Here is a 27643-nt window from a genome sequence, read left to right as displayed (position 1 = left end):
ATATAAAAATTCATTGCCGAATTGAGGCATTTTATAAAACAGGCTTTAAAATAGACTCTAGTAAATAGAAATATCGAATTCTTAAACATGCAGGGTCGCTAAACTTGTAGTATGTTAATTTCTGAGAGCAAACAGTACTTTGTATATACCTAGTTTGTATTAAAACACTACGTCAACGTGAATCACTAAATCAACTATAAAACAGAAAATCTTGGGTATACTAATATGCAATTACCGCCACAGCATATGAATACAATCTAAATCTTAATAACTTACCCTTGTAGTTGTTGAACATGGTTCTGAAAGCTCTTTCAATTCGACATTCATATTTTTCAATTTTTCACAACGAAGGAACCTCGATTCAAACACGAGGCACAAGGCCACGAAGAAAAATAAACATTGCACAAAATCAACCCAAAACCTCCCTAAATGCCAACTGATGTACATATTGATGTACATAATTCATCCGTGTAACCCAGGGCTTCTCGGTCAAAATGTTTTGGGTTACCTGTAGAAATGCCAACTTCTGTCGCCCAAAACTACGACTACTACGACTACTAAAAGGAAAAAATAGGTCCGCAATGCGTACATGCGCCCGCTGTTCCGCGAGGAATTCGTTTTCTCGTAAGTAAATGGTTAACATTGTGTGAAGAGTTGATTAGATTTTGGTTGAATTTTGTTGTGAATTGGGCGAGAAATTAATAAGGAAATAAAACGTTTCTCAGTAGTGGGAAGTTATAGGAATGCATAGTGATATTTTAATTATTAAATCACGCGTGCAAAGTCTGTTTTGAATCAGGCATTCACAATGAAAGATTATCTACGGATTTTTCTGTAATTGCGGTGCCCTAGCACCGCATTATAATTGCTCGGTTTTTGTTCGTTCGTTCGTTCGTCCGTCCGTCCGACCAACTTCGATAGGTATTTACCGCTTGCACATGCAAAATTGTATAAGTTACAACGCATCAGACGTCTACCGTGGGCTCGGATTTTGATCAGACCAGTTACCGTGGGCTCGGATTTTGGGGGGAATCTGGAGGATCGTAGATGTACAATAAGAGATAGAGGAAGCACTCGGGGATATGGAATCGTTGCTTTCGTGCTGAAATACATGCTTCTGAACCAGTGCACGTAAACAAACCACTATTTTGGAAAGTTCATTTTTGCGGCCAAAAAAGCTCTGATTTCGCTTATGTGTAATGCAATTAGTTTGTCTTTGGGCAATCAAGTTTTGTACGCCTACAGATTACAGCGATCGGCTGCAGAAGTGTCCATCGGCATCGTGCATTGAACGTCGACAAGCATGATGATGAAAGTGATATTGCTGAAGATTATACAAATAGACAAGTAAATGAAGAATTTCATGCGACAAATTTTTGTTTGTACTAGACTTATAATGTCATTTTAACAATTTCATCCAATATTCTGGTAATGTTTTCTGTTAAACTGTAATAATTTTTTGTTAGAAATAGGAATACATATCATACTGATTCTAATTTAAAATGAATTATTATATACTACTGTATTATCATTATGGTGACACTATACATTCCCAAGAAGTATAAATCCTGATTTAAATACAGTACACAGGTCCTTATTGTAGGAGTTATGAGGCAAAGCACAAACCCCTGCACTTAAACCTCCTAGTATAGCCACAATAGTCACTATAATCATTGTTTTCTCATATAGTAGACTTTAATTTGGGGAATCATATCATCAATTCCTACATGTATTAACCACCTGTGATGCATATCATGTATGCTGTTACTAATAGTCTACTATTGTTTGTACATAGTTCACATTTCACTGACAGTTTTCCTGGCAGTGAGTAAAATCATCTGATGAGGGTAATATTTAATAATAGGTTGATTCTGCCCGTTATTTTCAGCAGTTCATATTACAGGTATTATTTTTTATCAACTATTTTTTTCATTGTAAATAATTACTGCATTCGCACTAATTAAGGACGTGGCTTATAGTAAAGTTGAAATGTGTTTTACTGTATGAAATTAAAATTTTTGCTTCTCATACTCTTGTACTGATCATGTCATCAATACACCAAATTTTATATGCAGTAATATTTAATTATTAAATTCCCAATAGAAAAAGTGACCTTTCCCTTTATTAAATATAAATGATTATTAAACTACAGCAACAGGCATACAGGCAGATGCTCGCAATGCATTCTGGTTAAATGTCGCTATAATTCTGTGCCATAAATATCGCCATCTTTTTCATTTCTTTTTCACAAGTAGAGTATGTATGAACCGTCTATTGGCGATACAGGAAAAACTGACAATTATTAATAGGAAAATTTGATTTTCATGGTGAGCCCATGGTATATGAACGTTCACAACCACATTGTGGGCAACATAGCTGCATATTAAAACTGTAGTGAAGCCATCAGGCAACAGGCCTCAGCAAGGGGCACCGCATTGTACTACTTTGTCTGGTTTATTGTTAAAAGTCAGTTGTACCCTACTCATTTCGGGCTGGATACGTCCCTGCGTAACTAGATCGAATATTTAATGAGAAAGTTCCTCTAGTTTACAATATTTGATGAGGCGTGCAATGTTAGGCTTGTCGAGCTAAAGGTTCTTGGCCTTCTGGTGCTGAGTCCGTTGAGTGTCTATAGATTATAATTTTTTTTCGGATATTCTATTATAATTGTATATTGAGCGAAAAGTGGGACCGTGTAAGGCCGGCCTAATGGATAAGGAGCAGAAGTAGAGTTAATATCAAAGGGATACAATTTCAGACGTTGGGCGCACAACGGAGAGACCTATATAAAGGCAGATTTCCACTAGGCGAAATTTTTCGATCGAAACGAAAATTTCCTTTGTCTCAGAAGCATTCAAGTGGAACTAATTTATGATCTATTGAATTTTGACAATAGAAACCAACTTCGGTCGAAAATTTTCGCCTAGTGGAAATCCTAGTGGAAATATTTGGTTCCACATGAGACGTTTTCGTCACATGCGCGATGATATATTATGGCCCTGAAACATGACCTATTTCCGGCCGCGCGGCCGTGTTAGGACACTGGGACGATTTTTCGCGATTCGGCCTTCGGCTGTTTTTTTTTGCAAATTGCACGTGCTTTATCAACATGGCAGCTAAAAAAGTGGATGTAGAAGGCTTCGTCCATCGGGTTTCCGATCTGGCAATGCCAGCTAAAACTGCTGGAAGGTACTTCCATTTTGTCGTGCAAGAGAGGGACGAAAGCCGACGCGTGGTGTGCTTTTCTCCCGAGAAAAGAAACAACCTCAAACGCAAGGAAGATGACAAGTCGCCAGTGCGGTTAGTACAAGTCAGTCCACAAAAACGAAAGTTTGCAGAGGGAACGGAGTACAAGTTGGAAAAGTATTCGAAAGTCGAAGATGCCAAGAATGTTTCCTTCCCGTGGAAGGACCATAATTCGAAGTTTCTTGACGTTGCGAGTATTTTGGAGGAAGGAAAAGAAGGAGAAGTGGTTTCACTGAAAGCTGTTGTTCTGCACAAGTCAGAAGTGACAACTATTTTCTCGAATGCGTATGGAAAGAAGCTAAGAAAATGCGATCTGGTAGTGGCAGATGCGTCTGGGTCAATTGAATTGACGGTGTGGGAAGATCTTATTGCCCATGTTATCGTGGAAAAAGTGCACAAGTTCAAAGATGTCAAAGTTGCCTTGTATAGAAGCAAATGTCTGAATACTAACACTGGTTCTACCATAGTAGAATTGCCCGATGAAAAGATGAGTATAGAGGAGGAGATCGTGAAGGCAGCAATGGAGCTTGTGCCGAATGAGAAAGAAACCAGTTTATTTGTTGGCAACATTGTGGGCGTAGAAGTTAATAAAGCGTTTTTATGCGTAAATTGTAAAAGTAAGTTGGTTCATTGCAGTGATAAGTTCATAAAGTGTAAATGTTGTAAATTAAGTATGCTTAGCGGAAGTTTGGTGTCAGTTGTTACAGCAAATGTTATTATAGCAGAGGAAGGAGAAATCAAGGGTAGATTTTTCTGTTCTGAAGCAGTCATAGATGAGATGTTTAAGTCAGTCTCTGAGAAAGATGATTACAACGTAAAAGAAAGTGTTAAAAAGTTGTCTGAAGATATGATAACCGAAACCCTGTTGTTAATTGATAGAGTGAAATTCACTGTTTCTGTAGAAGAAAAGGTGGTATTGTCAATGAGGGTAGCCTAGGGTCTTAGATTTGCCTGGCGTAGGGACGGTTTTGTTAATATTATGTAAACACGTTTTTTGTTCATGAAAAAGAGTTGCACCATGGAAAGTAATAATAGGTACTGTAAGTTGTGTTTTCGTTTCTATATTGACTTGGTATGACAATATTACTGTATACAGTATAGGCACAACTTGATTCATCACATGGAATTTGTAGTCACAAATATTAAAATTACTAGTTATTCAATAAGTTTTAGTTAGCTAATAACTTATACTTTGCAATTTGTTAATAGTTATTGTTACATAAAGGTAATGAATGGTTGATATTAAACATTAAATAAAGATGAAAATAATATTTTTTGTTGATGTGTTTCTGTTTGACAGTAGCAAAATGTTTTATGATCTATGGATGCACATAATGATGCAATGAATGCATTGTTTAAGAAAATGAATGCTATGGGATCTATGCATTGTGAATTACTTAAGCTAAAATATTACATGAGTACTATATTAGAGGTAATAAATAATTAGTCTCATGAGTGTCAGTCTGGTGTGTGGTAATATGTCTTGAATTTATACTCTTCGTCCATCTGCTTTGAGAGTCAATGTTTTCCATTTGAAGATATCGATCGAAGATGGATTACACATTTCAAAGTACTATAGCTTCCACACTGTTGCTTGAACATGACTTCATTGACTTGTCCAAAACATCGTGGTGCATGGAGAGTGTTCCAACCAAAGGTGAAAGAGGAGTGATGTTATAAACAGGTGATGTTTCCAGTAGAAGACCATCATCAGATAAATGAAAATAATCAAGTAGAATAAGCCAATGGCATGGTTATCTTCATTATTTTGAAATCCATTCAGAAATAAAATCCCATATTCCAAGTCAAGCTTCCAAGTGCTTATATATATTCAATAAAATGTCCAATGTCATTGTTGTGTGACAATCCAGGCTTTTCCTGTGCTGATTGCTAAAGCTGGTACAATCATTGTTGTTGGAGGTTCAGTTGCATGCACACCAGTGCCCACATACCATGAGTTCCTAGCGTGAAGGAGTTGGGCCAGGGTGCATGAACCAGCAATATACTGCAGACTACAGTAGGTACCAGTTGTAATGATTTTGTGTATTGGTCCACCACACCCATAGTGCATAGCAGTTGATGACTAATCCAGTATAAGTACAGTATAATGATATTGTCAAGCATATAATGTACTTTAGTCTCACCAATGGATAGAATAATCCCTGTAGCATGTCTTTAACAAACTTCTCTCCATGGGACCCATTATTGAATTGTATGTCAGTATAATAATTGATGTTGACTCTCCAGTACAGAAGCTAGTTATACCAGTATGGTCAATTTTGGATGTGCAGTACATGGGTTGTACATATTTTCATTCGACTCTCAGGCAAGATTTCAATGGCCAATGATTTTAATCCTGAAAAAACAACAGAATTACAGATTATTGTTAATAATAGGCATGCTAGATGGAAGAACTACAACATAGTAACAATGAATAATGATGTACTTGGTAAATTAATGCAAGTAATACCATAGGACAGTATACAAACCTTAATTATTTCTTGGAATACATGCAACAACCAGACATGGCAGGAGCTTTTCAGTTATTATTTTGTTACTATTGATATGATCATATAACAGAATTGGGATAGAATTATATTACTAAAATCATTGTTACTGTTAACTCTTGAAAATGACGGGGCATATCAGAGTGTACAATATTTTACATCATTTTCAAGAATTGGGCCTAGTCCTATTGTAGTCATGCATGCAAGGTTTTGGTGGCTAATGGAAGGGGAGAGCATGTTTGTTTTACAAATGAAACCAACAACATAGAAAGTTATTGGCTTTTTTGAAAACTAACCCCCCTCCATTAACCACCACCATGTAATATAAGGTGTAGTATATGGCTGTATGGCTGCACTTATCACAGTTTTGCATTAATTATCGCATACATACAAGTAACTCATGAAACTACAATAAATTTAGTAAGAGCTGTGTATATTATTTCTGTTATGTTTGTTTATATGAACTGCAATGATCAAAATGATCCAAAATCTCTATTCCAAATAACAATTAACATATTATACTGTATATTCTCATAGCATAGCATAGTTTGTATGATTTCATAACTAAGTTCACTTTTAAGTTGTTTGCATTGTTTTTTTGCAAAAGTAATATGTCTTGAATATATTAGACGTATTACATAACAGTAATTATAATTGTCTAAAGTCTAATACCTTGGTTTGTGGGAAACCCAGATTGCCTTATGGTCACTAAAATATGTTTCAAGAATACCTGATTCTGTTTCAGACTCGGAAATATTTGTAAATATTTGATCAATTAGCGTTTGATTGTCTGTTGTAACATCACATATCAACTGTCTATGAGCATTGTCTCTTACCATGACGTTGTAGAGCGGTTGTCGTTCTGTGTCCACTAACCAGTTGACATTGAAATCTCCGATCACAATATTCTGTAGTGATGCATGCTCATTCAAAATGGTTGTCAAAGCTAAGCATAAGTCTCTGATAGGAACTTTTGGTGAACGATAAACTGCAATGATGGTAGTATCAGCTCTGCTGGCAACCTTGATCACTGTGAACTCGATACCATTCATGTTGTGACAATAGGGATATCCTGGAACATATGGTACTTTGCTGTACACTGCTGTACCTCCATAGCCTCTTGTGTTTGTGCGTTGATTAAACATGGCGTCATTTCGGAATAGTTCGAAGCCATCTATTGTGTACATTTCATCCTCATCAAATGGACTAAATCGCGTTTCTGTAAATACTGCTATATCAACATTACAGTAATTAAAGTCTTTACGGACATCATTAATGTGTTTATGCAGAGAACGCGCGTTTAAATGACAGATCTTCAAGGCAGATTGGTCAAGGTTATAAAATGGGGTGTAACAGAGTTTCAAAGATTTATCTGTTCGTTTTGTCATCTCAGCAACAACTTTGGCATCGACTGCTATTTTATTCTCACACAGGTCAGTGACATATAAACCATCTAATGAGGTTACTCTACTCAGTGCAACATAATGGATATGCGAGAATGCTCTCTTTGTGTCGAGATTAACAACAATTTCAGACATAGTACTTCCTTGGCTTTTATGTATAGTTTTTGCAGCAGCTAATCTTAATGGAAACTGTTTCCTCACAACTTGAGCAGCCTTATTTCTACCAACAGCAAATTGAGCTGTAACAGGTTTGATTGGTGTCCATGAACGTTCAATACCTTGCACATAAAGGTGTCTGTTTTCCTGTCTGGTTTTTTTGCCAACATCTTCATGATCAAACTCAGCCCATACTATACCAGATGGTCTGTTAGCTTGATGCAACTGTATTAATTTAATAATATTACCAGCTCCATTTGTGAGACCATCATCAGTTCTTACATTCAAGACCATCTCTGTTCTTAAACCTTCAGCGAGTTGTAAGTTTCTGGCAAGCTGTTTAGTGTTTCGCAAAGTCATTTTCATTACTTGATTCAAAATTTTGTCTCTTAATTCCGCAGTGTTTGCTCCAATAACACTATCTTGTGCCTTTATGCTATATTTGTTGCCAGTAGCTCTGTCATAAACTTCTTGGTTGTACTCATCAACATTGTCATTTCTGATATACAGTCGAGGAGCATCTGGTGGACAGTCAGCCTCAGTTACACATCTTTCTTTTATCTTTGCAATATCATCTTCTGTATGATTCCCTTCCCTTAATCGGTTTAAAATTTCTGCAAATGCTTTGCTTTCTCTTTGTCTCATAATCTCAGTTAATTCAAACATTTTAAAGTGTTTATTCCACAGATTAGGTGACAGTATGCTATATTCTGAATTTTGGATATCATTAAAAATGTAACCGTCAAATACAGGTGGTAATTGAAACAAGTCGCCAATTGCAATTATGAAACGCCTCCGAAATCTTCCTTGCTACCTTTGATGTCTTTTAAGCGATTGTTTATCTGCACTGTAAACATGTTATTTCCAACCATTGAAATTTCATCAAGTAATATTAGTTGACTCCACCTAATTGAGTCCGTAATGTATTCAATCGGCTTGAATCCAATGGTTTATAATGTTTAAGTGATTGGCTAGCTGGTATTGCCAGGGTGCTATGTATTGTGTTGCCATTAATAAGGTATGCAGCTTTACCAGTTGGAGCTAATAAAAGTATTTTAACTTGATGGAAATCTTGCCCAGCACGTGTGTTATAGAATTTGAGAGCAGCTTGATAAACTGATCTTGTTAGATGAGATTTTCCAACTCCTCCTCCACCACTTAAGAAACAATAAAATGGCTTATCTGATGTTTTAATGAGATTTAAAGCATGATAAAAGAATTCTTTTTGCTCTTTATTCAATGATTGTACCATTGTTCTGTATTCATCATCCTGCATTTCATTCAACACAAGTGGCTCACTAGTTACTGAGGTTGATGGAATACCAAGATCACCTGATAAATCATATTGTTCATTTAGATCAGGGTGTAAATCAACATCACCTTCATTTTGATCTTGCAGTTCATTATGCTGCGTAACTGGTGCAATGTTACAAAACTCATCATCATCATCATTTTCATTTAACCTGCTTTGAATGTCATTTAAATCATCCCCGCAGACCGCATATTGACTCATTTGTTCAGCTATTTCATCAACTCTGGCTAAATAATGATCTTCATAGGAAGAGTAGTTTCTCATTAAATCTGTATCTTCATTTCGCCAGTGGGTGAAAAGCATAATTAATTCACGATAATGTTTCTCTGGGTGAGCTTCTTTGTTAAACCATGCACTTCTGATGATTCGAGCTGTTTGTCTTTTCTTAGGTTTATTGCTGCCTTTCAATACTTCTATGTTAATATCATCACATAACTCATCATCATTATTCTCATCATCTAATGTTTCTTCTGGTAGACAATCAATATCAAGTTTAGATGATTTTTTTGGTTTATATGGTTTTGAGCCACAAGAATCATACCAAGCTGCCCAGTCAGCTAGAGTAACATTTTCAACTGAGTGTGGTCGTTCAACATATCGTTTTAAAAGACCCCCTGCATGAATTTCTTCTGAGTCATCCTCCATATGCTCAATTTCACTCAATGGTTTCAACAGGTGAACTCTTTCTTCTGGAGGTGAAGTGGGAATAAAATCACACTACGAGAAGCTTTTCTCATTGGTAATTGTAAGGTGACATAAACTGCTTCTTGAGCACTGATCTCAACACTGTTAAGGAATTTGTTACCAATGTCTCGTACTTGTTGCTTTATACTAGCATTGCCTTCTCTTGCTTCTTCACATGCTTTGCGCAATAACTCACTCATACCTTTCTGTGCTTTAGAAATGTAGGACACAATATACATGGCACAAGCATATACATCAAGGACAAACTGGATGTCCATATTGGCTCTCCATGCTTTAAGGCATGCTGGGTTGTAATTATTAACCCTTAGTTCATTTGGTTCTCTTTTTAAAAATATTGTGGGACAATTCAGCGATGAACGTAAAGCCAAAAGGTAATTTTCTTCTGTGATACTCAATTCTTGGAGAAACTCCAAATGTCACATCTTGTCCATCTTTCAAATCATTGAGTTTTGTCGTAATATCCTTCCATTGTTGCTTAAGAGATTTTTTGTGATTTTCAGAAAATGTGTCTTCAAGTGGGTGTAATATTGAAGTTGACCTCATAGGTGGCTGAGGATAATTAAATCTACAAACATTTTTGTTATTCTTCTTACATGTATGGGAGTGTCTATGCATCTGTCGATTAACTAAATCAAGCAGTCCTGGGTCATAATCAGGTTTCCGGCATGTGATAATTTGGTCGATAAATGCAGCTACATCCTTATCCTCACTGACTCCAAACACTGGTGCATTTTCAAGCCATATCAACATATGTATATGAGGTGACCCCCGTTGTTGATATTCAACTCTATAAAACCAATCTTTGATTTTTCCTAAAGGTGCAGTGCTGCTAATCAGAAATTGTCTTAAGAATGTATTAAATTGGAAGTCAAAGTGTCTAGCACATGTTACAGGGTCACTTTGAATTAACCTGCATTTATCATTCCACTCTAAATTGTCAAGTTCATCATCACTGTAGTTTTTGTGGTCAACCAGTTTGCCAAGTATTCTTAATAAATGGTTCCACTTAGTTTCAGCAGACGAGAAGCTACAAAACAATGTTGCGGGACCCAGTTGGCGAATCATTGCAAATAAATCTTTTTTTGCTTTTTCAAAATAGGGTGGTGAACCTCGTAATCCTCTCAAAAATTTGTAACCTTCATCATGGTGGATAAGGTTCTCTAGGCTTCCTCTTTGCTTCAATTGACCTGCTGTTATGGCTTGATTGCCAGATTTACATTTTCTCAATGCAATTTGGGATTTTCCTAACAGAATTTTCATTTGGAGCTTTTTGGTTTTAAAGAATATATTTTCTACACACATAGCAGCCCTGCGGTCTGACCGTCTTAATTCAGATTTACATATTTCACTGTAATATGCACTGACTAATCTGTCTTTATCGCTTGGTCGTTTTTGGCCTAGGAAAATACCAGGATATGCCAGTTCTTCACAATATTGGTCTCTAAATATGCTCATTGGTCTGTTGCCTTCCCCAGGTGCAATACTATAAACCTTCCCTTTCATGGTCACTAAGAAAATCTGTGGCAGTAAGCATACTATCAGTTACTCCAGCAGGTATTTCTGCTTCTCCCTCAGTTATCATTGTTTGTTTTATTAGTGTCACTATCTTGTGTATTGTGGCTGCCATCACTTGGACAAGTATTTTGTAGACTATCTGCATAGTGCTTTGCCCAATTAGAATCTAAAGTTATGCCTTGTTCCTTATACAGGGTGCTGTTGTTTGCAAGCCACGCAGCTGCCTGTAAAACTTTTTGCGGTCTCACATTTAAAGATAATGCTGAACTTTTGTATTGTAAACGCCTTTTCAAATTAATTTTAATTGTACCTGTGTCATGAGGTAACCTAGGCAACATATTGACAGTATTTGTCACATCAGCTGGCACATTCACCACATTACCATTAATCTTGAATTGTTTACCTCTTGGTGCTTGCATAATTTTTTGAAATGCCAACCTTGGAGCCACAAGTCTACATTCTAATTCATTTAGATCAAAAAACTCAGGTATGGCAGGAAATTTCATCCCATTTGACACTGCGCATGGAGGTACTTTATTTCTACGTAGATAGTCATTACATGATCTACAAATCCATTCTTCACCATTAACACTTAACTTTCCTTGTAAATGATTAGACATGTTGATATTGTTCAGTCGCAGGTTATTTGCACGTTGAACACTGTGCTTGTACCATGATTGATCACAACATGTACAAATATATAATGGCCCTTCTGACACAGTTTTGTGGAATTGTGTTATCAAATCACTAATGTCAACATGATGACATTTTTTATTATTTCGCCTATTTTTCTGCTTCTGTTTCCTTCGTTGTTCTCTCTGTGCTGCAAGCCTAGTCTCTCTTTGTTCAACAGTTTCATTGTTCTTTTTACATTTTTGATACTGTCTTCTTGCTCCAAGCCTGTTCTCTCTTTCTTCTACAGTTTCATTCTTCTGTTTATATTCCCTGTACATTTTTTTTGCCGCTAATCTTTTCTCTCTCTGTTCATTTGTTTCATTTTCTCTTTTACGTTTATTATATGCCCTTTGGCTTGATAACCTTTTTTCTCTTGCCTCACTACTTTCACCTACTTGTTTATGTTTAGCATACTTTTGTTTTTTTGACATTTCATCATTTGTTGCAGGGTTGTTTAACCCGGGGTTTCCCCTTCTTACATGTTCACTATGAAGTGAGCACATTGAAGTAAACTGAACACCTTTGACCTCAAATGGTGTAACACCTCCAGGTGAAAGAGTCTGAAAATATACAACTAGATCTTGAATATTGTTAATTGTGATTAAAATACATTTTCCAAATTCATTAGGAACACCAAACAAATTTCTAGCATGAGAATCAAAGATTCTAAAAGACCCATCTGCAACTTTCAATATTGCCACAGTATTGCAACCAATAGTAAGCAGGGCAAAACTGTATGTTAGCTCAGAAAATAGGAATATGTTATTTAATGCACTTAGAAGTGTGAAATATGGTCGACTATTGCATGCCATGAATACATCACCAGCATATGACTCACTGTATTGTAAATTATAGATTATGTCATTAACAGAAACCATTTCAGGCACATCAGTCAATAGCAACAAGTCTTTATTCACTGAATTGGATATACATGTATAAAGGTCATTGCCATTAATTAAAATTGTGTTTAATAATTCTGTATCCCAGGTTGTAACATCTTGTATTTGGCTGAAGATTATTGCAGTCAAGGACATAGCAACACATTGCTTTCCTGCATTTTGTCCAAATCTGACTTCACAACCTTGGCTAAAATCAGCACACACAGTTTTTGTTGCATCAACAATGTCATATACTGTAGGTCCTGGGTTTGTTTCCACATCATTTGACAATCTTAGTAAACCAGGCACATACACTTGGTGATAACAGACCATTTTGATAAACCAAATTACTGGTTCATTTGATCTACTGTATTGTTCATTTATTTGCTTTAATGTTGGGAAGTAAAATACATTTAAATAAAACATCATCAACATTGTGTTCCAGAAAGTACCTGTCAGACGTCTGGACACTTCTCTTTGTCTCACAAAGTTTGCATGAGAACCAACTCTTGCTCGATATTGTTCAATTGACACTCCCATGTCTAGTATGATGTCACGTGACTGTCAGTAGTTTTGTGCAGACTGTCTTTTGTTTGATTTGTTATCCAGTTTCAGATGAATATTTTTGTATACTTTTTGGCAATTTTGTAGCAAGTTTTTAGCAAGTTTTTAGCAAGTTTTTAGCAAGTTTTTAGCAATTTTTTTGCGGACACAAGGTCCCAGTTTATGGCTTTTTCGATTGCGATACAACACGCAATTGCCTGACAAACGAGTCAGTGCAGACACAAGGCCCCGTTTAGTTTATAGATTTTTCGATTGCGATACAACACGCAATTGCCTGACAAACGAGTCAGTGCAGACACAAGGCCCCAGTGAGTTTGTTGCTGCGATGACTCGACGAGAATCGCACTAAAAGACAAAACAAAAAGCGTGCTTAACAAACTGCATGTCACCTCGTCGACTTTGAGACAAGCCTCGGCCCTCAAGGTCAACACATTTATAGATAAATACAGCTAAGCCTAAGGTGAAACTGGTTAGCGTACCTTGAATGAGATGAAGTAGGGCGACGTTTACCAGCAAAAAACGGCCAAATCAAATCGAATTTTGCGAACTTGTCTTTGGCAGTTTGCTCAGAACTTGTCGACAAAATTAGCAGATCAGATCGTACCGGAAATTGCGGTCATCACGTGAGCATATGACGTTTTTAGGGCGCCTGCGGTTCCCCCATCCGTTTCGCGCATGCTCAGATATTTTGCATTTATAATTTGCCATAAACCCCGTCTAGCCTCTGCGTGATGACTAAGCGTTCCGCAGTCCTTATGGACAGCGGACGCAAAAAGACCATGGCATTTTAAGACTCCGCTGCGCATACGCAGGCGGAGTAATGAGGCGTTTTGGTAGTCTGCTCATAGTTTGACCACAGTGCTTCACGGCCTTCACCCCAAACAGTGGACTTTCCCCCCCGCACATAGATCCCCATATTTCAATATTATAATAAAACGATACGCGAAATTATGACCTATAAATTTGGTCGCTTGGCAAAGGTAGGTACTTGATGATGCATGTATATATATATATACAAAGAACAACTAATAAGATAGGTATTCTTTATAATTTCGAATTGCTAGTGGAACTATAAACACTCTGAGATTTGAACGTTTTGATCTACGATATGATTTTCAAACAAGTCATGATGGAACATGTTGTGTTGTCGATTACGTCATCTCTCCCAAATCTTATAGCGACTTTATATCGTTTCTGTATTCGTTTACGCAACAATATTTACAAGTTATTATGCTTAGATTTGGCGTAGTTCTTTAAAGAATATTTCAAGTGTAATCCTTCAGACCTATTTCCATTAAGATACAAGTATAATAAGACGTTACAGAAATGCACTCCCAAAACTCAAATGCTTCTCTTTTCAGATTTCATATGGCTGAAAAACCATCAAGTCCCGTCTCAGATCTCGCCGAGTTGGTGACATGTTCAATATGTCTGGGACCTTTTCGGGATGCAAGAGCACTGCCTTGTGTCCATTCCTACTGCAAGGAATGTTTACAAGGTTTGGTGACACCTCAAGCAAAGCTGACATGCCCACATTGCAGGGAAGACTTTGAGGTATGGCTGTTACCACAAATCAGGGGCCGGTTGTATAAAACAAATTAACTACACTTTGCATAGTTAAAACCTAGTTAAAACACAGAAATACCCAACTCTGATTGGCCTATTCTGTCCTGGCCTATTCTGGCCTCAGTTCTGAAATTGCAATTGTGCACATAGCCTTCAGTGCAAGGTTGCTACAATTGTTGGTGGATCGGCATACCAATAGTTTATATAGCATGCTGCAGTAGACAGACACTCAGATTAACTTTAGTGGTATGAGTATTAAAGCTACTAATATATCATATTATCCATTCCAGGTTCCAGATGGTGATGTCTCCAACTTGAATCGAAACTTTCAGCTAAACGAAATAGTTGATGTGTTTAACTCCATGACCTGTGCTGTTCCAAATGATGAAGGTCTGTCTGAGAATTCTCCAACGGATGCAACCCAAGCTTGTTTAGCTAATCAAACTACTTGCAAGGATCATACAGGAAAAGAATGTGAACTGTTCTGTCAAAATTGCTTTAAATTGATATGTTTTGAGTGCATTTCAAAGTGGGGTACTTGCACCCAGCATTTATATGAAAGTATTGACGTGGTCGCAAAAGAGTTCAGAGAAAACATCAAAGAATTTGTGCGGAAAAAGGAAGAACAGTTGCCCTCTGTCATAAAACATGGTGTCGTTCTTGAAGATATGAGAGAGAAACAATCCCTTAACAGTGCAAGTGTCACAAATGAAATATTGGAAACTTTTGGAAAGCAAATTGAAAATCTCGAAAAGAGACGAGATGCATTAACCAACCAAGTAGTTGATATGCAGTTGAAAAATGATGATTGTGTGGCTTCGGAGGTAGATCGTGTCCGTATAGAACAAGCCAAAATTGAAAACACAATTGAATTTTGTAACAAAATTATTGACGTCAATGACTCTGCACTATTTTTACAAAAATACATACAAGTTAAGGTAAGGATATAGTAAGGCCTCCTTCCTTGTAATCTTTGCTGCACCTATGTGCAAGTTTTTTCTTTTGGTAGCAGTGAACAAGTTGATAAGTTACGAATGTTCACATAAGGGCACATATAGATCTCAGCATTCATAGCTTATCACTCATATTTGCTCATACTAAAAGACCTAATATCACTCTGGAAATTGCTGAAAAATTTGGAAGTGGAAGCAGATATTTGATAATGGCTTCGTGAAAAAGTATATTGATATTTTTTCAGTCCACCAGTTGTATAACACCACACAATCCATTCCCATAAAACTTCAAAAACATATTTTAAACAAGCTTTTCATCTCTAGGCCTAAAAAACTAAAGCTTGTGACTAATGATGGCAAATATTTATTTCATTTGCAACAGATGTTTCTAACTGAACCTCAGGAGTTGGTGTCACATGTTGATGTCCGTGCTTTACTATTTCAAGCAACGGACTCGCTAATGAATGATGTCATTTCAAATTTCGGAAATGTTGTGTTGTGTGATGAAAGCTCTGCTGCAGAAGAGGAAAAGCTGGTCAGAGAAGAGAGGCCAACATCAAAACATGCAGGACATGCAACGTCAACATCTCCTATTCCAGCAAATGAGCCAGGCCCATCAAATAAATTACATCGTAATTACAGTACTGCCTCTCCAAGGCCTGTTGTACCAAATGCACCTGGTGAACAAGTTGGCATTGAGAAGCCAGTCGTTGCAAAGCTTTACATCAAAAACTTGGCTAGAATGAACAATCCCTTTGTTACATTTGAGGACAATGGATTTGGTGTGAAAACAAAAAGCTCAAAAAACGAAGCCATTATTGGAAATCCAGGCTTCAGAATGGGAAAACATTCATGGAAAATTAAAGTGGTTGGTTGTCCTGATGGTTTAAGCATTGGTATATGCGTTGGCTTCAAAGGTCGTGGTAAGGTTGTTACGTATGATTCAGCATTAACCAGTACTAGTACAGAAACAAATGTACTGGTGGAGTTGGACTGCAGTGCCAGAAAGTTGTCTGTTTCACCAGATGGCTACCAACCTGATACAATAGGATTTGACAATCCTCACAACTATGAAGTTCATCCATACTTCCTTCTGCCCCCATCAAACATAGTTAGTTGTAGTAAAATCACTATTGTGAGCATTGATGGACACTTGACAGAATGTGTAGAGTCATGTTGTATATTGTAAATGAATGCAACATGAATTTATAGGTATGTGCACCATTTTATTTAAAGCAGATTAGAGATACTTAACCAATAGTCTGTGAAAACAATGGAGTTAACATGTAGATATCTCTTTAATGTAAATTGTTTGATTTGTATTCCTTATAATGACCTAGCTATATATGTATAGACTCATGTTTGACTTGTTTTTGGAGAAATTGATAATAAATTGATTTTGCAATGTCTCGTAACCCTAACTAGCTATAAGCTGTAGTATTATCCCTCGGATGTTATGCTGTATATACTGTAAACCAACCTATTTTAAGGTAATAGCAATCAGCTTGCTTCCTTTGATCACCAGAGATATGGTAGCAATTTCCACATAATGTTCACTGCTTAACTTTTCACAGTGATGACAATTCCCTCATGACCATTTCCCAATACCTTGCCTGAAGATTGGAAAACAACAACAGATTGGTAATGGCTAGGACAATAAATCGTTAATGTTTAAACTAAGGAAAACTGCAATTTAACTGACTTTCAAAACTTCCAACTCTGAATTGACCCCATGTTGTTTTTGCTGAGTTTGCATGTCTTTTTCAAACAGCTCTATTTCCTAAAAAAATATACATTTGTTTAATTTTGACATCAACATTTAATTTTGAACATGTAATGCAAAATCCACAGGGGAACATACTTCTCTCAATTTATTGTTTCTTTTTCTTGCCATTTCCAAATCGTTTGAAAGTTTTTTAAGTTTATCTCCATGATTATAAAGCTGGATTTTGTTCTGACTCAATAATTCCTCTCGTTCTGCTAATCTGAACAAAAAACAGGTTTCATGATAAGTACCATGTCTTATTTTGTCAAAATTGGCTATTTATTGCACTATGCCTCATTAACAACTGATGGTTGTTAGAGCTTGCTGTGTATTCATTATCTATGTCCCACAATTATGCAACATTGCAAAAAGTATTGCAATAATCATGGATTCTGGAACCTACAAGTCGCAAGCTTGCAATTTCATGGCAAATTTGTTGATTTTAATATTTCCACAGATCATTTTCACTGCCAAAGAACTAATATAGTGAACTATTCTTGGCAGCAAAAATATAAAATGAAAATATCGAAATCAACGAGGTCCCTATGAGAATGACAACTTGTAACTTGCAACTTCCAGTAGAACTTGTTTAGGCAATTAACCAGCAAATAAATATATTGCAATATTCACAGCAACGTCGCAAAATTGCAGGGATCAGAGCACCCGATTTAGCTGTAACAATTAAATCCTCCAATGTCTTTAAAATATATTAAACAATATTTCCAAAACGAAAATTGAAACAATCCAGAGATTCTTTCTTATGAAAATTTTTTCCATAAAATATTGTGTTACAAAGTTGAAAAGCCTTCAAAATAGCTAGAAACGCGATGGAACATTTGCCATGAAATTCTGTGTTAAGAAAGTCCAAAAGGCCCTCAAAATAGCTCGCCCTATCACCCCTATAGATATGAATGGCTTCATTGATTTTTAATACGAGTTCTAGTAAATCTAGTAATCTACTATGAAATTTTACGATTTGATGTCCAAATCTTTATTGGAATAACGTAAATATAAAGCACTTGATTCAGTTCAACTTACATATCCTCGTGTCTTTGATTTAGTTCAATTTCTTTTCTAAGCCACTTCTTTTGAAACATTTCCATGGCAAAGACAATTTTTAAAAGTTTCTGTTTACATTCGGCGTCATAGCTTTTTGTCACGAGCTCTGCATACAAAGGTCATCCCCCCAAGGTCACCAACACTTCCACTTTCGATATAGAGAACTTTCATTTAAGAACTTTTTATAAAAAGGACGAATAGATCAACAGAATTGAGTGAAATAAGACTTAGCGGCATGATTGGTTCCATATTTAAATTACTGGTTTGAGCTATGGAAATCCAGGAAAGAAACCCTGTGATCTTTAAAGAATGATTTGAAAGTTTAGAAAGCAATTGACAAAAAAGTTTTAGATTTCAGAGTGGAAATACAACCGAGCATGATGGGAGACTAAGCTCCACTCCAAAATCCAATATGGCGACGGTAAGCACGTTTTGCGAATTTTGAACAATTTTGTACAAAATCATCCTAAAATCCGTGAAAATACGCGATTTCTTAGAAATTTTAACTGACTGGTTGAGTTGATAAATGTTATTTTTAAAATAGGGAGGTGATAAGAAGAAGAAAGAGAGTATTTTTGATTTATCAAAGTTTTTGGATAAACCAATTCGCGTAAAGTTCCAAGGGGGGCGAGAAGGTACGTTTTAAACGATGATAAAGTAGTCCTAACAGACTGTCTATTTATATTTGTAACGTTCAACATTCTGCAATTTTCACGCAGATAATTTTTGCTGATGTCAGCATAACTTTTAGAGGGTTGAAATAATGAAATTCTGATTCGAACGTGATAAACTTCTGAGACAAATAAAGAATTTCTAGGGGCTGTCTCAGCAAAAAAAGGCTGTCAAAAACACTGACCAATGTTTAAAATGACTTGACTGGCTTAAACCACTGAACATATTTTAAGAAGAAAAATGATGGCTGCTGTGCTGAGTTACAGCAACATAACTACGTAGACATTATTGCATCTTAATGTTCTTTATTTTCCTTTTATAGCCACTGGTGTGCTGAAGGGGTTCGACCCATTGCTTAACCTTGTGTTGGATGGAACAACAGAATATTTGCGAGGTGAAGATAAGAATACATGTCTGTACCTCACTGTCCTCACACAATGACACACATAGTGCAAAAACTTTAAGTCAGATATTCTTTTGCAGATCCTGATGATCCATTCAAGCTATCCGATGATACTCGACCGCTAGGACTTGTTGTCTGCAGAGGAACTTCGGTGGTGCTTGTTTGTCCAGTGGATGGAATGGAAGCAATTGCAAATCCATTTTTGCAACAAGAGTAGCACAAACAGATTGCAATGCAACAAGAGACACTCAAATATTTCTTAATCTTTTAACATTTGGTGTAAAAAGATCCAATGTTGTTGTGCATATGTAGACTATACTTCATCATAGACTGAAGTATTTGAAGGAACTGGATTTTTTCATCTAATCAGCGTTATAGCCATAGAATTTTTCTACTTTTTGTCGCGCAGGAAGTAGAAAAATTCAGCATGGTGGAAAATTCTCTTCATTTGCTGTTGTGTGCATACTACCAACTAACTGTTGTGTTAATCAAACTTATTGGTTGAGAAAAACATGATCATTGCAACTCTTCCTCAGTGAATATTACTACTGTATATGCAATAAAATAACACAGACATGTTATAAATCAATTATTGTAAATATATTTTGGCTAATAATTCAACATTCTCTAAAACCTCAATTCTTCAGTAGCAGAATTGCCTCAATTCAATGTGTTTGGTAGCATAAAATAAATGAGGAAGTTGCTACAGTATTTTAACCACCAGTTATTGTCATTTTAGTCAACAATTTATGAGTGACATCCTTGTATAGCAATTTAATAAAATTAAATTATTTTTACAAATTGTTGACAAGCTTGTCACAAACATTGCTTGTTGAAAAGAGGAATTATTTACATTTGTATGTGTACCTCAGAAAAATATAGACTAATACAGCATTAAAATTATTTGGTATATTACAAACTGGTGTGTACAAATTGATTATATTACCCTAAATTATCCCATTGTGTGCATCATCACCTAATCTTAAATTCCCCCGATTCCACAAGATCACTTCTTAAGCTTAATCTTTTAATTGTTTCGTATCCTAGTGTAATTAAAAAGCTTGACGGCATCATTGTTGTAATTCTTGCAGTAAGACCTTTGCTCAATCCCATGATGAAACCCTCTTCTCGAAGAAGATCTTTTAGTACAGCCACAACTGAGCTTCCTCCTCCAACCTAAACATACATTTAAAATTGAAAGAGTGCCAGATGTGGAATTATCAAAGAAAATGAACAGAAAAAGAATAGAATTTGTATGCCAGTAAGCAAACTTAAAATACTTTGACATTCTGTTCATCACCAGGCAAACTTTACTTTCAAATAGATGCATATTGTATGTTTTACTTGATATATCATTAGCAGTGAATAGGTTACAATGAATCATCACAAGTCTCTGTCAAAATTAGTTTTCTTATAATTTGATACTTTTTACAGCTTACCTGTAATCGAGTTCGTAACACATCTAATGGATTGACTGCTGTGGCAGCAGTTAGTCCAGCCAATGGTCCTGCGATTCCTTGCACCACAATAGGTGCTGTGCCATTTGGCACCAAGCTACCCACAATGCCAAGATATTGACCGTACGAGGCCCACCATACACCGCTAGTCGGAGCATAGGTCATCAACGATATTCCATATCCCCTATAGAACCCTCTTATACCTTGATTCTCCCAAATTTGCTTGACAACCATCCCAGCACCCTTTGGTTTGTAAGTACTTGAGCACTGTCCTTGCCCTTGTACCATAAGAAACTGTGAAATTATATCAACCGGGACCATAATGGTCTGACCGACAATGGATGCGCATGCTCCGGCGAAAAAGCCACGAAGGGCCAGATTATCGGTGTAATATGAAGTTTTTTGCCGCAATAACTCATAGGTTGTGATGTAGCATTGTCCGGAGAGCAAAGAAAAATTACTAACCAAATAGCCTTTATACAAACCGCGAATGCCTTCCTGTTTAACAATATTCCTAAAGGCATCGAAGGTTCCTTTGTACATGGAGCGCTTCCTCTGGACTTGTAGTCTTGTTTTAATCAAATTCGGTGGGTACAGCACAGCTCGTATGCCGAAAAACAAAGTCGGTCCAAAGACATAGAATTTCTTCTTGTCCAAATGTTGCCACTCGATAATCTTCACCGGTTCTGGCATTTCGATTTTACGGCGGTTTTAAATGTTCATAAATCTTCAAAACATCGTTATGTTGTAGGTTATGTCGATTTTTCGTGGTAAATAATTATTCATGCTAGCAAAATATATTATTTTTGCCTTCGGTATACATAAATAAAAACGAAATAAACAACCAGTCCGCTACGCTGGCATTTTTTCGTAAATATGAACATAAATAAGCATTTAGTAAGAGCAGGAGACTAAGGACGAAGCCAACCTTTGAACCTTACTTCCTCACGTGAGGAATTTTCCAAGAAAATTATGTGTGAAAATTAAAAGCATTTTCCACTAATCCACTAATCTCGTTTAGGCCAGAATTCTGTCATTCTAAACCTGTTCTAGACACAAACAATAAAGTAAACCCCCTCCCCCAAAGGTCACAGAAGGTTCTTTGTCGTATTAAAGCTTGTTTCTCTTCCCAAAGGAAATCTATTCCTGAGGAATTTGTGTTCGGATATTGCGGGAATTCAATAGGAATAAGGATGTTAACGCCACGTAAAGGATGGAATGTAGTAAAGTAAAAACAAAATGGCAGGTCGAGTAGTGAAGTTTCTGGTGAAATCAGCCGTTGCGGGAAGCTTAGTTTACGTAACAATACGAATAACACACGGTCCATGGAGACCACCTCATATGGCAAGATTTGCAGAGGAGAAAGATTTTATGACTGCATACATACCAAGCAATCAAGAGGTACAATATCAGATGCACAGGACTGGCCGACTATAAAGCATGTATACTAGTGTAAATACGGTTATTGCTGGGTACCTGAGTGTGTCTCCAAGTAAAGATCCAAGTGATACTTCCTTGAAAACTGCAATATTTCCCAAAATAAGGCCTGGACCAATTCCTTTAAAAAGTACAGCAATCCTTCCCATTACAGCAGGCTCAGGTTTCCAGCAGTCTTTGAATGAGAAGATAGTAACATTGCTACCAAACTGTATAGTTAAATGCCCTATATGCTACCCAGGGTTTGGTGGGTTTAGACCCCAGTTTCTTTTACTAATGTTTTCATTACTTCTGTTTAAGCAATCAAGGCCTGATGTTTTCAAAGAGACCTGGAATAAAGGGGTGAAAAAAATCTTTCATGGCTTACATGAAACACCAGGAGCTTTAAAAGAACTCTCAGATAAAACAATAAATCAACTGAAGGAAAAATACAAGAGTGCTAGTAAATGACAATCAACGGAATTGAAAACTGTGACTTGAATGATAAATGCCACAGAACAATGTTAACAAAGAACTTTTATATGACATAATTATGGTTTCATACCATTAAATGGAATGCTACTGACTTTTGCCTAGATTCCCAATGTCATTATATTTAAAAAAGAAGTATTACATACCTGTTGTATTACTATTGATTATATTATATATATTGTATAACTGCTTCCTGAAATTTCTTTATTTCATTTTTATCCATTGAAACTGGTTATAGGTGGAGACTTTGCGAATGTTGAAGGTTACCTTAACTGAGGTTGCATGCCCTAAAGAGACTTGTAAAATTCTAACTTTTGTCCCAAACCCAAATGAAAATGGTAGAAGGCCGTATCTGGTTGTAGTACCGGACTTTTTTCTCTTTCGGCTATACGAGATCTTACGCTTTAATCCAATCGTGCAACTGAGAATGGCGCGGATTTCGCCTTTGCAAAATAATGTTGCCATAAACATAGTTCATAGCTTTTGCAACTAACACACCTATGATGCGACGGATAATGTTGTAATGGGTCTTACATTACCTGTTGTAATTTTAAAGACTTAAAGGATTCGCCGTAATTGGTCTTAGAATCATTGAAAGTTCAATGCTCAGACAGCTCAACACGCTCACGCCACCCTAGATGGCGGACCACGTTTGTTCACTTTGTTGATTCTGGGATTATAATTCCGTGTTCAGTAAATCCAAAATACACGAATTTAGGAATTCCTAAGATTAGGGTTAGGATTAGGTTTATGATTGATAGTTTAAGTCTAATCCTAACCTAATCTCAAGGACTAAATTCGTGTATTTGGGATTTACTGAACATTGAATTATTATCACATTTGCGACCTTGCGTGTAGGTGGGCCCAATACACAAAAAGCAAAATATAATTTTCAAAAGTAAAAAAAATTCACAACTACAAGTGTCAGCGACTACCATGTTTCCTCAGTCCTTAAACTGTGGGCTAACTTTAGTGTGTCCGATGATAATATTCTTCGAAGGACGATACTTTAAAGGTATGTCCAACAAATCCCCGTCTTCACCGACAGCCCCTTCGGGTGTCACAGACCTCAGATACCTGCAATACTTCAAGTTTTCATCCTCGACGTCCAACAAGTTCTTGCTGTTTTTCTTCTCGGCGCCTGGAATCTCGCATGAGGAGAGCAGATCCAAAACTTTTCCCGAGGTGAAAGTTTTCACGTCGCAAAAACTACCGCGTCGAATTCTTCCCAATGCCGGAAGGGCTTCGGTCAGGTGCCACGAAGGAGTTCGCGAGACTAGTGGAATTACCTGGCCACTGGTGCATTCTGAAGCAACAACGCCCGAGGAATCATCATCTAGACCAGAGGTTTTTTGAACTGGGTGGTCCTCCAAAGTTGAAGAGAACGCGATCAACTGAATCTCGGATAAACTATTTGACTCCTTCAGATAATCATCTCTCGATAACTGTTTGCCATTGTTGAAAGACGCTACTCTCGTTACATTTCCACCTGGCCCAGATTCTTTGCCGGTCTCGATCTTCTCCGACGATAAACGCAGACTGCTGTCGTTAGTTTTATAACCTGGACGGTTTTTCACGTCGCTAAAATTCTTCTCAAAACTTTGGTTGTGTTTGATCGAGTTCATATTTTCGCGTTCGTCGCTCCTTGTTGTGTTAAATGAGTCCGTATCGATCGATGTGGAAAGTTCAAAATCGCCCTTCCAAAAAGCTTGTTTTTCAACGATGCTTCCAGTGCTAACACCGTCCTCATGGTCTGTGGAACTTTTCCCCGGAGATTTTTCGGCTTTCCTTCTGTATCTTGAAGAATACGCAAGAATATCGTCAACATTTACCCCGGCTTGGCCCGATTTTACAGTCTTCTCAACTTTCATTTCTTTCTGTCCTGACTGAACATTTGTTTCACATCGTTTCTCAGTTGGAATATCATCGAGGGCCCCATCGGAATGATCGGACACTTTGTTATGTCCGAATGAGTGCCTTTGGCTGGAATGCAGCCTTCCTTGCTTGCCATGACTATCTTTCCCGAGCGAATTATTCTCCCTATTTCCCGGCTTTGCCACACTTGGTAATACATTTCTGGAATATGGCTGTGTTAAGCTGTTAAAATATCCGCGACTCGCACCCTCATTCGTCCTGGTTAATCCAGGAAAGCTTGTACTTGTTTTTATTCGTGTTTCGAGACTCGAACCTTTGTTGGCTGCTTGTTCGCGACTTTGCAATTGACGGAGTTTAGTTTGCCTGCTCAACAACTGCCTTCGATTAAATTGTGTCGACGAAATAAACGCTTTCTCTTCGAGGTTGAGTCTTTGATAAGCGAGCCTCAAGTTGTTTTTCCTGTCAAGAGATCCCAAGAGCACGCGTTTCTCGCCGAGATTTTGCTCAATGCGTCGCATTTTTACTTTTGACCTTAACTACCAATGTTTACCAGTTTTCTACACGCAAGTAACCGTAATGGAGTGTATCGATAATAGTAAAATTACTCGTGAATTGTTATGTATTTACTCATTATATGTTCATTTAGCACAAAACCTTGGCGACTTTCAAACAAAACAAGCGTATATTGAATTGTCCGAGGTGATTTTATATTCGTAATAGCTTTTGATAACAAAACAATCAATCTTAGAGATCACACTAAATTGCACGAATTTATAAATACTAGTAAAAACAAAATTTTTGATTGACACTAGAAACGTAGTCACAGTTGTAAGTGTATATTTTGGTTGGTTGTTGAAATGTAGTTTTTACGAATTTTGTGCACGTTGCTCGATTTGGTCTTCGTCAAGTCTGTGCCAGGTGTCGAAATGACGAAAAAGTTGGTGTCAGCGTGAGGACTTATTAGGTTTATTGATCATGACATTTTTTATGACGTAGATGTGCAACTCGTGACGCAACTCGTCCCAGGCCCTCCCCTGTTCGCGGGAAAAACCTGGTAGGAATCTTATGATATCCAAGTGATCCAACTCTTTTAGAACAATACCAGCAGATGTTTTGAAAATATTGCCGCATAGCAGATGTTTTGTGAATATTTGCCGGATATAAATAACTTGTGGAAAGCTAATATAAATTGTTATAAATGAAAAAAAAACACTGCCAGTGACACCCCCTTCTTAAAATGTTACAAAATTATATTATAATCCAGTTTCAAATTATGATATTAACAAGTGAAGCAGTACTGTAATAGTAATAATAAGATACGGTAATCCACAAATGAGAAAGTCTTCTAAAATGTTGCAAAAATTCATTTTTGTCCATTTCATATTCTAACTGAAGACATCACTCTATCTTTAGGCTTTTAGGATAGTTTTTTTTCAACTTACTCAGAGTTCAGTGTTGAACTCTCATTTAGTGTATGATTAAGTTGTATTTCTGTGATATCCATTGAAGATTCACATATCACATGCAATTCATATAAATGCCTCAAAAATCAGGCATCTTATGCACCAATGTTTTCTTTCAATGGCCATTGAAACACTCCTATTACATTTTCCTTTTCACAAATCCTTTAGGAAAATTGATTCCAGTATTTTTTACTCAATATGTCTACGTAGCGATAAATGTTAAATTGAATGAGTTAGCTCAATACATTTATACAGATACAAAACTAAGTGTGCATCTAACGTTATTCTAACTGTACAAATATATAATTGATACAAGCAGTTCTTACGAATGATATAAATCTGAACAACTATCTGATTTTGTCAGTCACATAACATTTCTTTCCAACAACAGCTATTTACGAAACTCAATGTTAAACAAATTGTAGTAGTTGGTACCCAGCAACCAGTATGGCCGGTATTAACCATAACGAGTATCGAAATAGGTTACCTTCTGCACCATTGCAGAGGTGGTCTGTACAACAGCCAACATTGCATTCCATGTAACTATATTCTGGTTCGTCCAGGTCATCGCATGCTGCATCATTTCGTTCACAATACCATTCATCGGCGCACATTTTGGTGTAACGATAGCCACCATCTAATGCTTCTTTTTGCATGCTAAAACATTTATCCATACCTTTAACACAAGTCTGGTTGCTTTTCAGACACTCGTCTAACCTTCCATTCACACATGTATAGCAACTGAGTGCCAGCCCTAAACAAACAAATATATGTTTATTCAACACAAGAGTTAATGTACCTACATCTGCTGGTATAGGAAATTGAGACCACTTCAAATAATTTTAATAATAATTTCAAAAATTTAAAAAAAATGGTCATTTACCTTCATAGACAACTAGTGAGAAGACTGTTAGAGCCAAGTAAAACTTCATTTTATATGTAAGACTATAAAACATAAAGAAATAACTCGGTAAAGATTACTTGCGCTAATTACGGCAATTGTGAGGCAATTAATTTCACAACAGCGATCAAATATATAAATCGTAGGTTTTTGAAAATTCAGTGTTAAATTTTGCCAATATATGTTGTTTTAGCTGACTACAAAACTGTGTGCCCTAAAACACAGTGTTAATAAAATGTATAACAAAGGACTATCAAATCACATCAGAGTTATCACATCTATGAATTAAAGATGCATTCGTATTGACCACAATACATGTTTGAACAGTAGGCCTACGAAGTTTCTTTAGTGTAGAAACCCACAGAAATTAAAACCTTAAAGACGATATCTTAAAATCTCCCACAACATTAGGACTGTATAGAAGTTAAGACTGATAAAAAACAACGTTCCTAACTTCAAAGAGTGTTGCAACTTACATACGTTAAGAAATATGTACCAAAATTAGATAAACAAAAAGCTAGATTCATATTTATGCGCTATACGTCGCAAAGAACAACCAAATTGCAGCGAAAATACATTCTAAAACTCACCTAGCGTTTTGCCAGAACGTTGTTTATCTCGTATTTTGGTTTAAAAGCAAATTTAAACCACAAATTTCAA

At 36.6% G+C, this 27643-nt stretch overlaps 4 protein-coding genes across 4 annotated transcripts; 2 read left to right on the top strand and 2 right to left on the bottom strand.

The window, feature by feature from the left end:
* The first annotated feature begins 13859 nt into the window (after nucleotides 1-13859).
* Nucleotides 13860-16716, top strand: LOC114522935 (tripartite motif containing 13-like). The gene is made up of 4 exons (XM_028543720.1): nucleotides 13860-13941; nucleotides 14323-14515; nucleotides 14818-15465; nucleotides 15863-16716. Exons 2-4 carry the CDS (start codon nucleotides 14330-14332, stop codon nucleotides 16667-16669), a joined length of 1641 nt encoding a protein of 546 aa, XP_028399521.1. The 5' UTR covers nucleotides 13860-13941; nucleotides 14323-14329; the 3' UTR covers nucleotides 16670-16716.
* A 72-nt stretch (nucleotides 16717-16788) lies between these two features.
* On the bottom strand, nucleotides 16789-18487 carry LOC114522936. The gene is made up of 4 exons (XM_028543721.1): nucleotides 18284-18487; nucleotides 17342-17465; nucleotides 17183-17260; nucleotides 16789-17093 (listed from the first exon to the last, which is right to left on the bottom strand). The coding sequence occupies exons 1-4, from the start codon at nucleotides 18346-18348 to the stop codon at nucleotides 17049-17051; spliced, it is 312 nt and encodes a 103-aa protein (XP_028399522.1). The 5' UTR covers nucleotides 18349-18487; the 3' UTR covers nucleotides 16789-17048.
* Nucleotides 18488-18703: 216 nt separating this feature from the next.
* On the top strand, nucleotides 18704-19991 carry LOC114522862 (U6 snRNA-associated Sm-like protein LSm7). Its single transcript, XM_028543631.1, has 4 exons — nucleotides 18704-18725; nucleotides 18849-18939; nucleotides 19299-19370; nucleotides 19460-19991. The coding sequence occupies exons 1-4, from the start codon at nucleotides 18717-18719 to the stop codon at nucleotides 19594-19596; spliced, it is 309 nt and encodes a 102-aa protein (XP_028399432.1). The 5' UTR covers nucleotides 18704-18716; the 3' UTR covers nucleotides 19597-19991.
* Nucleotides 19992-20338: 347 nt separating this feature from the next.
* LOC114522861 (solute carrier family 25 member 44-like) lies at nucleotides 20339-21969 on the bottom strand. The gene is made up of 2 exons (XM_028543630.1): nucleotides 20819-21969; nucleotides 20339-20555 (listed from the first exon to the last, which is right to left on the bottom strand). The coding sequence occupies exons 1-2, from the start codon at nucleotides 21527-21529 to the stop codon at nucleotides 20352-20354; spliced, it is 915 nt and encodes a 304-aa protein (XP_028399431.1). The 5' UTR covers nucleotides 21530-21969; the 3' UTR covers nucleotides 20339-20351.
* Nucleotides 21970-27643: the final 5674 nt, after the last annotated feature.

Source organism: Dendronephthya gigantea, unplaced genomic scaffold, assembly GCF_004324835.1.
Source record: "Dendronephthya gigantea isolate DGI-Jeju-01 unplaced genomic scaffold, DenGig_1.0 000024F, whole genome shotgun sequence".
Taxonomy (NCBI): domain Eukaryota; kingdom Metazoa; phylum Cnidaria; class Anthozoa; order Malacalcyonacea; family Nephtheidae; genus Dendronephthya; species Dendronephthya gigantea.
This window is presented reverse-complemented; position numbering and strand designations above follow the sequence as displayed.

Excerpts from the sequence above, each read along its gene's own strand:
- LOC114522935 (XM_028543720.1), top strand. The coding sequence starts at position 14,330 with ATGGCTGAAAAACCATCAAGTCCCGTCTCAGATCTCGCCGAGTTGGTG. Across the intron at positions 14,516-14,817 it reads ATTGCAGGGAAGACTTTGAG|GTTCCAGATGGTGATGTCTC; the intron begins GTATGGCTGTTA and ends TATCCATTCCAG. Across the intron at positions 15,466-15,862 it reads AAAAATACATACAAGTTAAG|ATGTTTCTAACTGAACCTCA; the intron begins GTAAGGATATAG and ends CATTTGCAACAG.
- LOC114522936 (XM_028543721.1), bottom strand. The coding sequence starts at position 18,348 with ATGGAAATGTTTCAAAAGAAGTGGCTTAGAAAAGAAATTGAACTAAAT. Across the intron at positions 17,261-17,341 it reads GAAACAATAAATTGAGAGAA|GAAATAGAGCTGTTTGAAAA; the intron begins GTATGTTCCCCT and ends ATATTTTTTTAG. Across the intron at positions 17,094-17,182 it reads CAGAGTTGGAAGTTTTGAAA|GCAAGGTATTGGGAAATGGT; the intron begins GTCAGTTAAATT and ends TCCAATCTTCAG.
- LOC114522862 (XM_028543631.1), top strand. Across the intron at positions 18,940-19,298 it reads GTTCCAAGGGGGGCGAGAAG|CCACTGGTGTGCTGAAGGGG; the intron begins GTACGTTTTAAA and ends TTCCTTTTATAG. Across the intron at positions 19,371-19,459 it reads AACAACAGAATATTTGCGAG|ATCCTGATGATCCATTCAAG; the intron begins GTGAAGATAAGA and ends ATTCTTTTGCAG.
- LOC114522861 (XM_028543630.1), bottom strand. The coding sequence starts at position 21,529 with ATGCCAGAACCGGTGAAGATTATCGAGTGGCAACATTTGGACAAGAAG. Across the intron at positions 20,556-20,818 it reads TGTTACGAACTCGATTACAG|GTTGGAGGAGGAAGCTCAGT; the intron begins GTAAGCTGTAAA and ends ATGTATGTTTAG.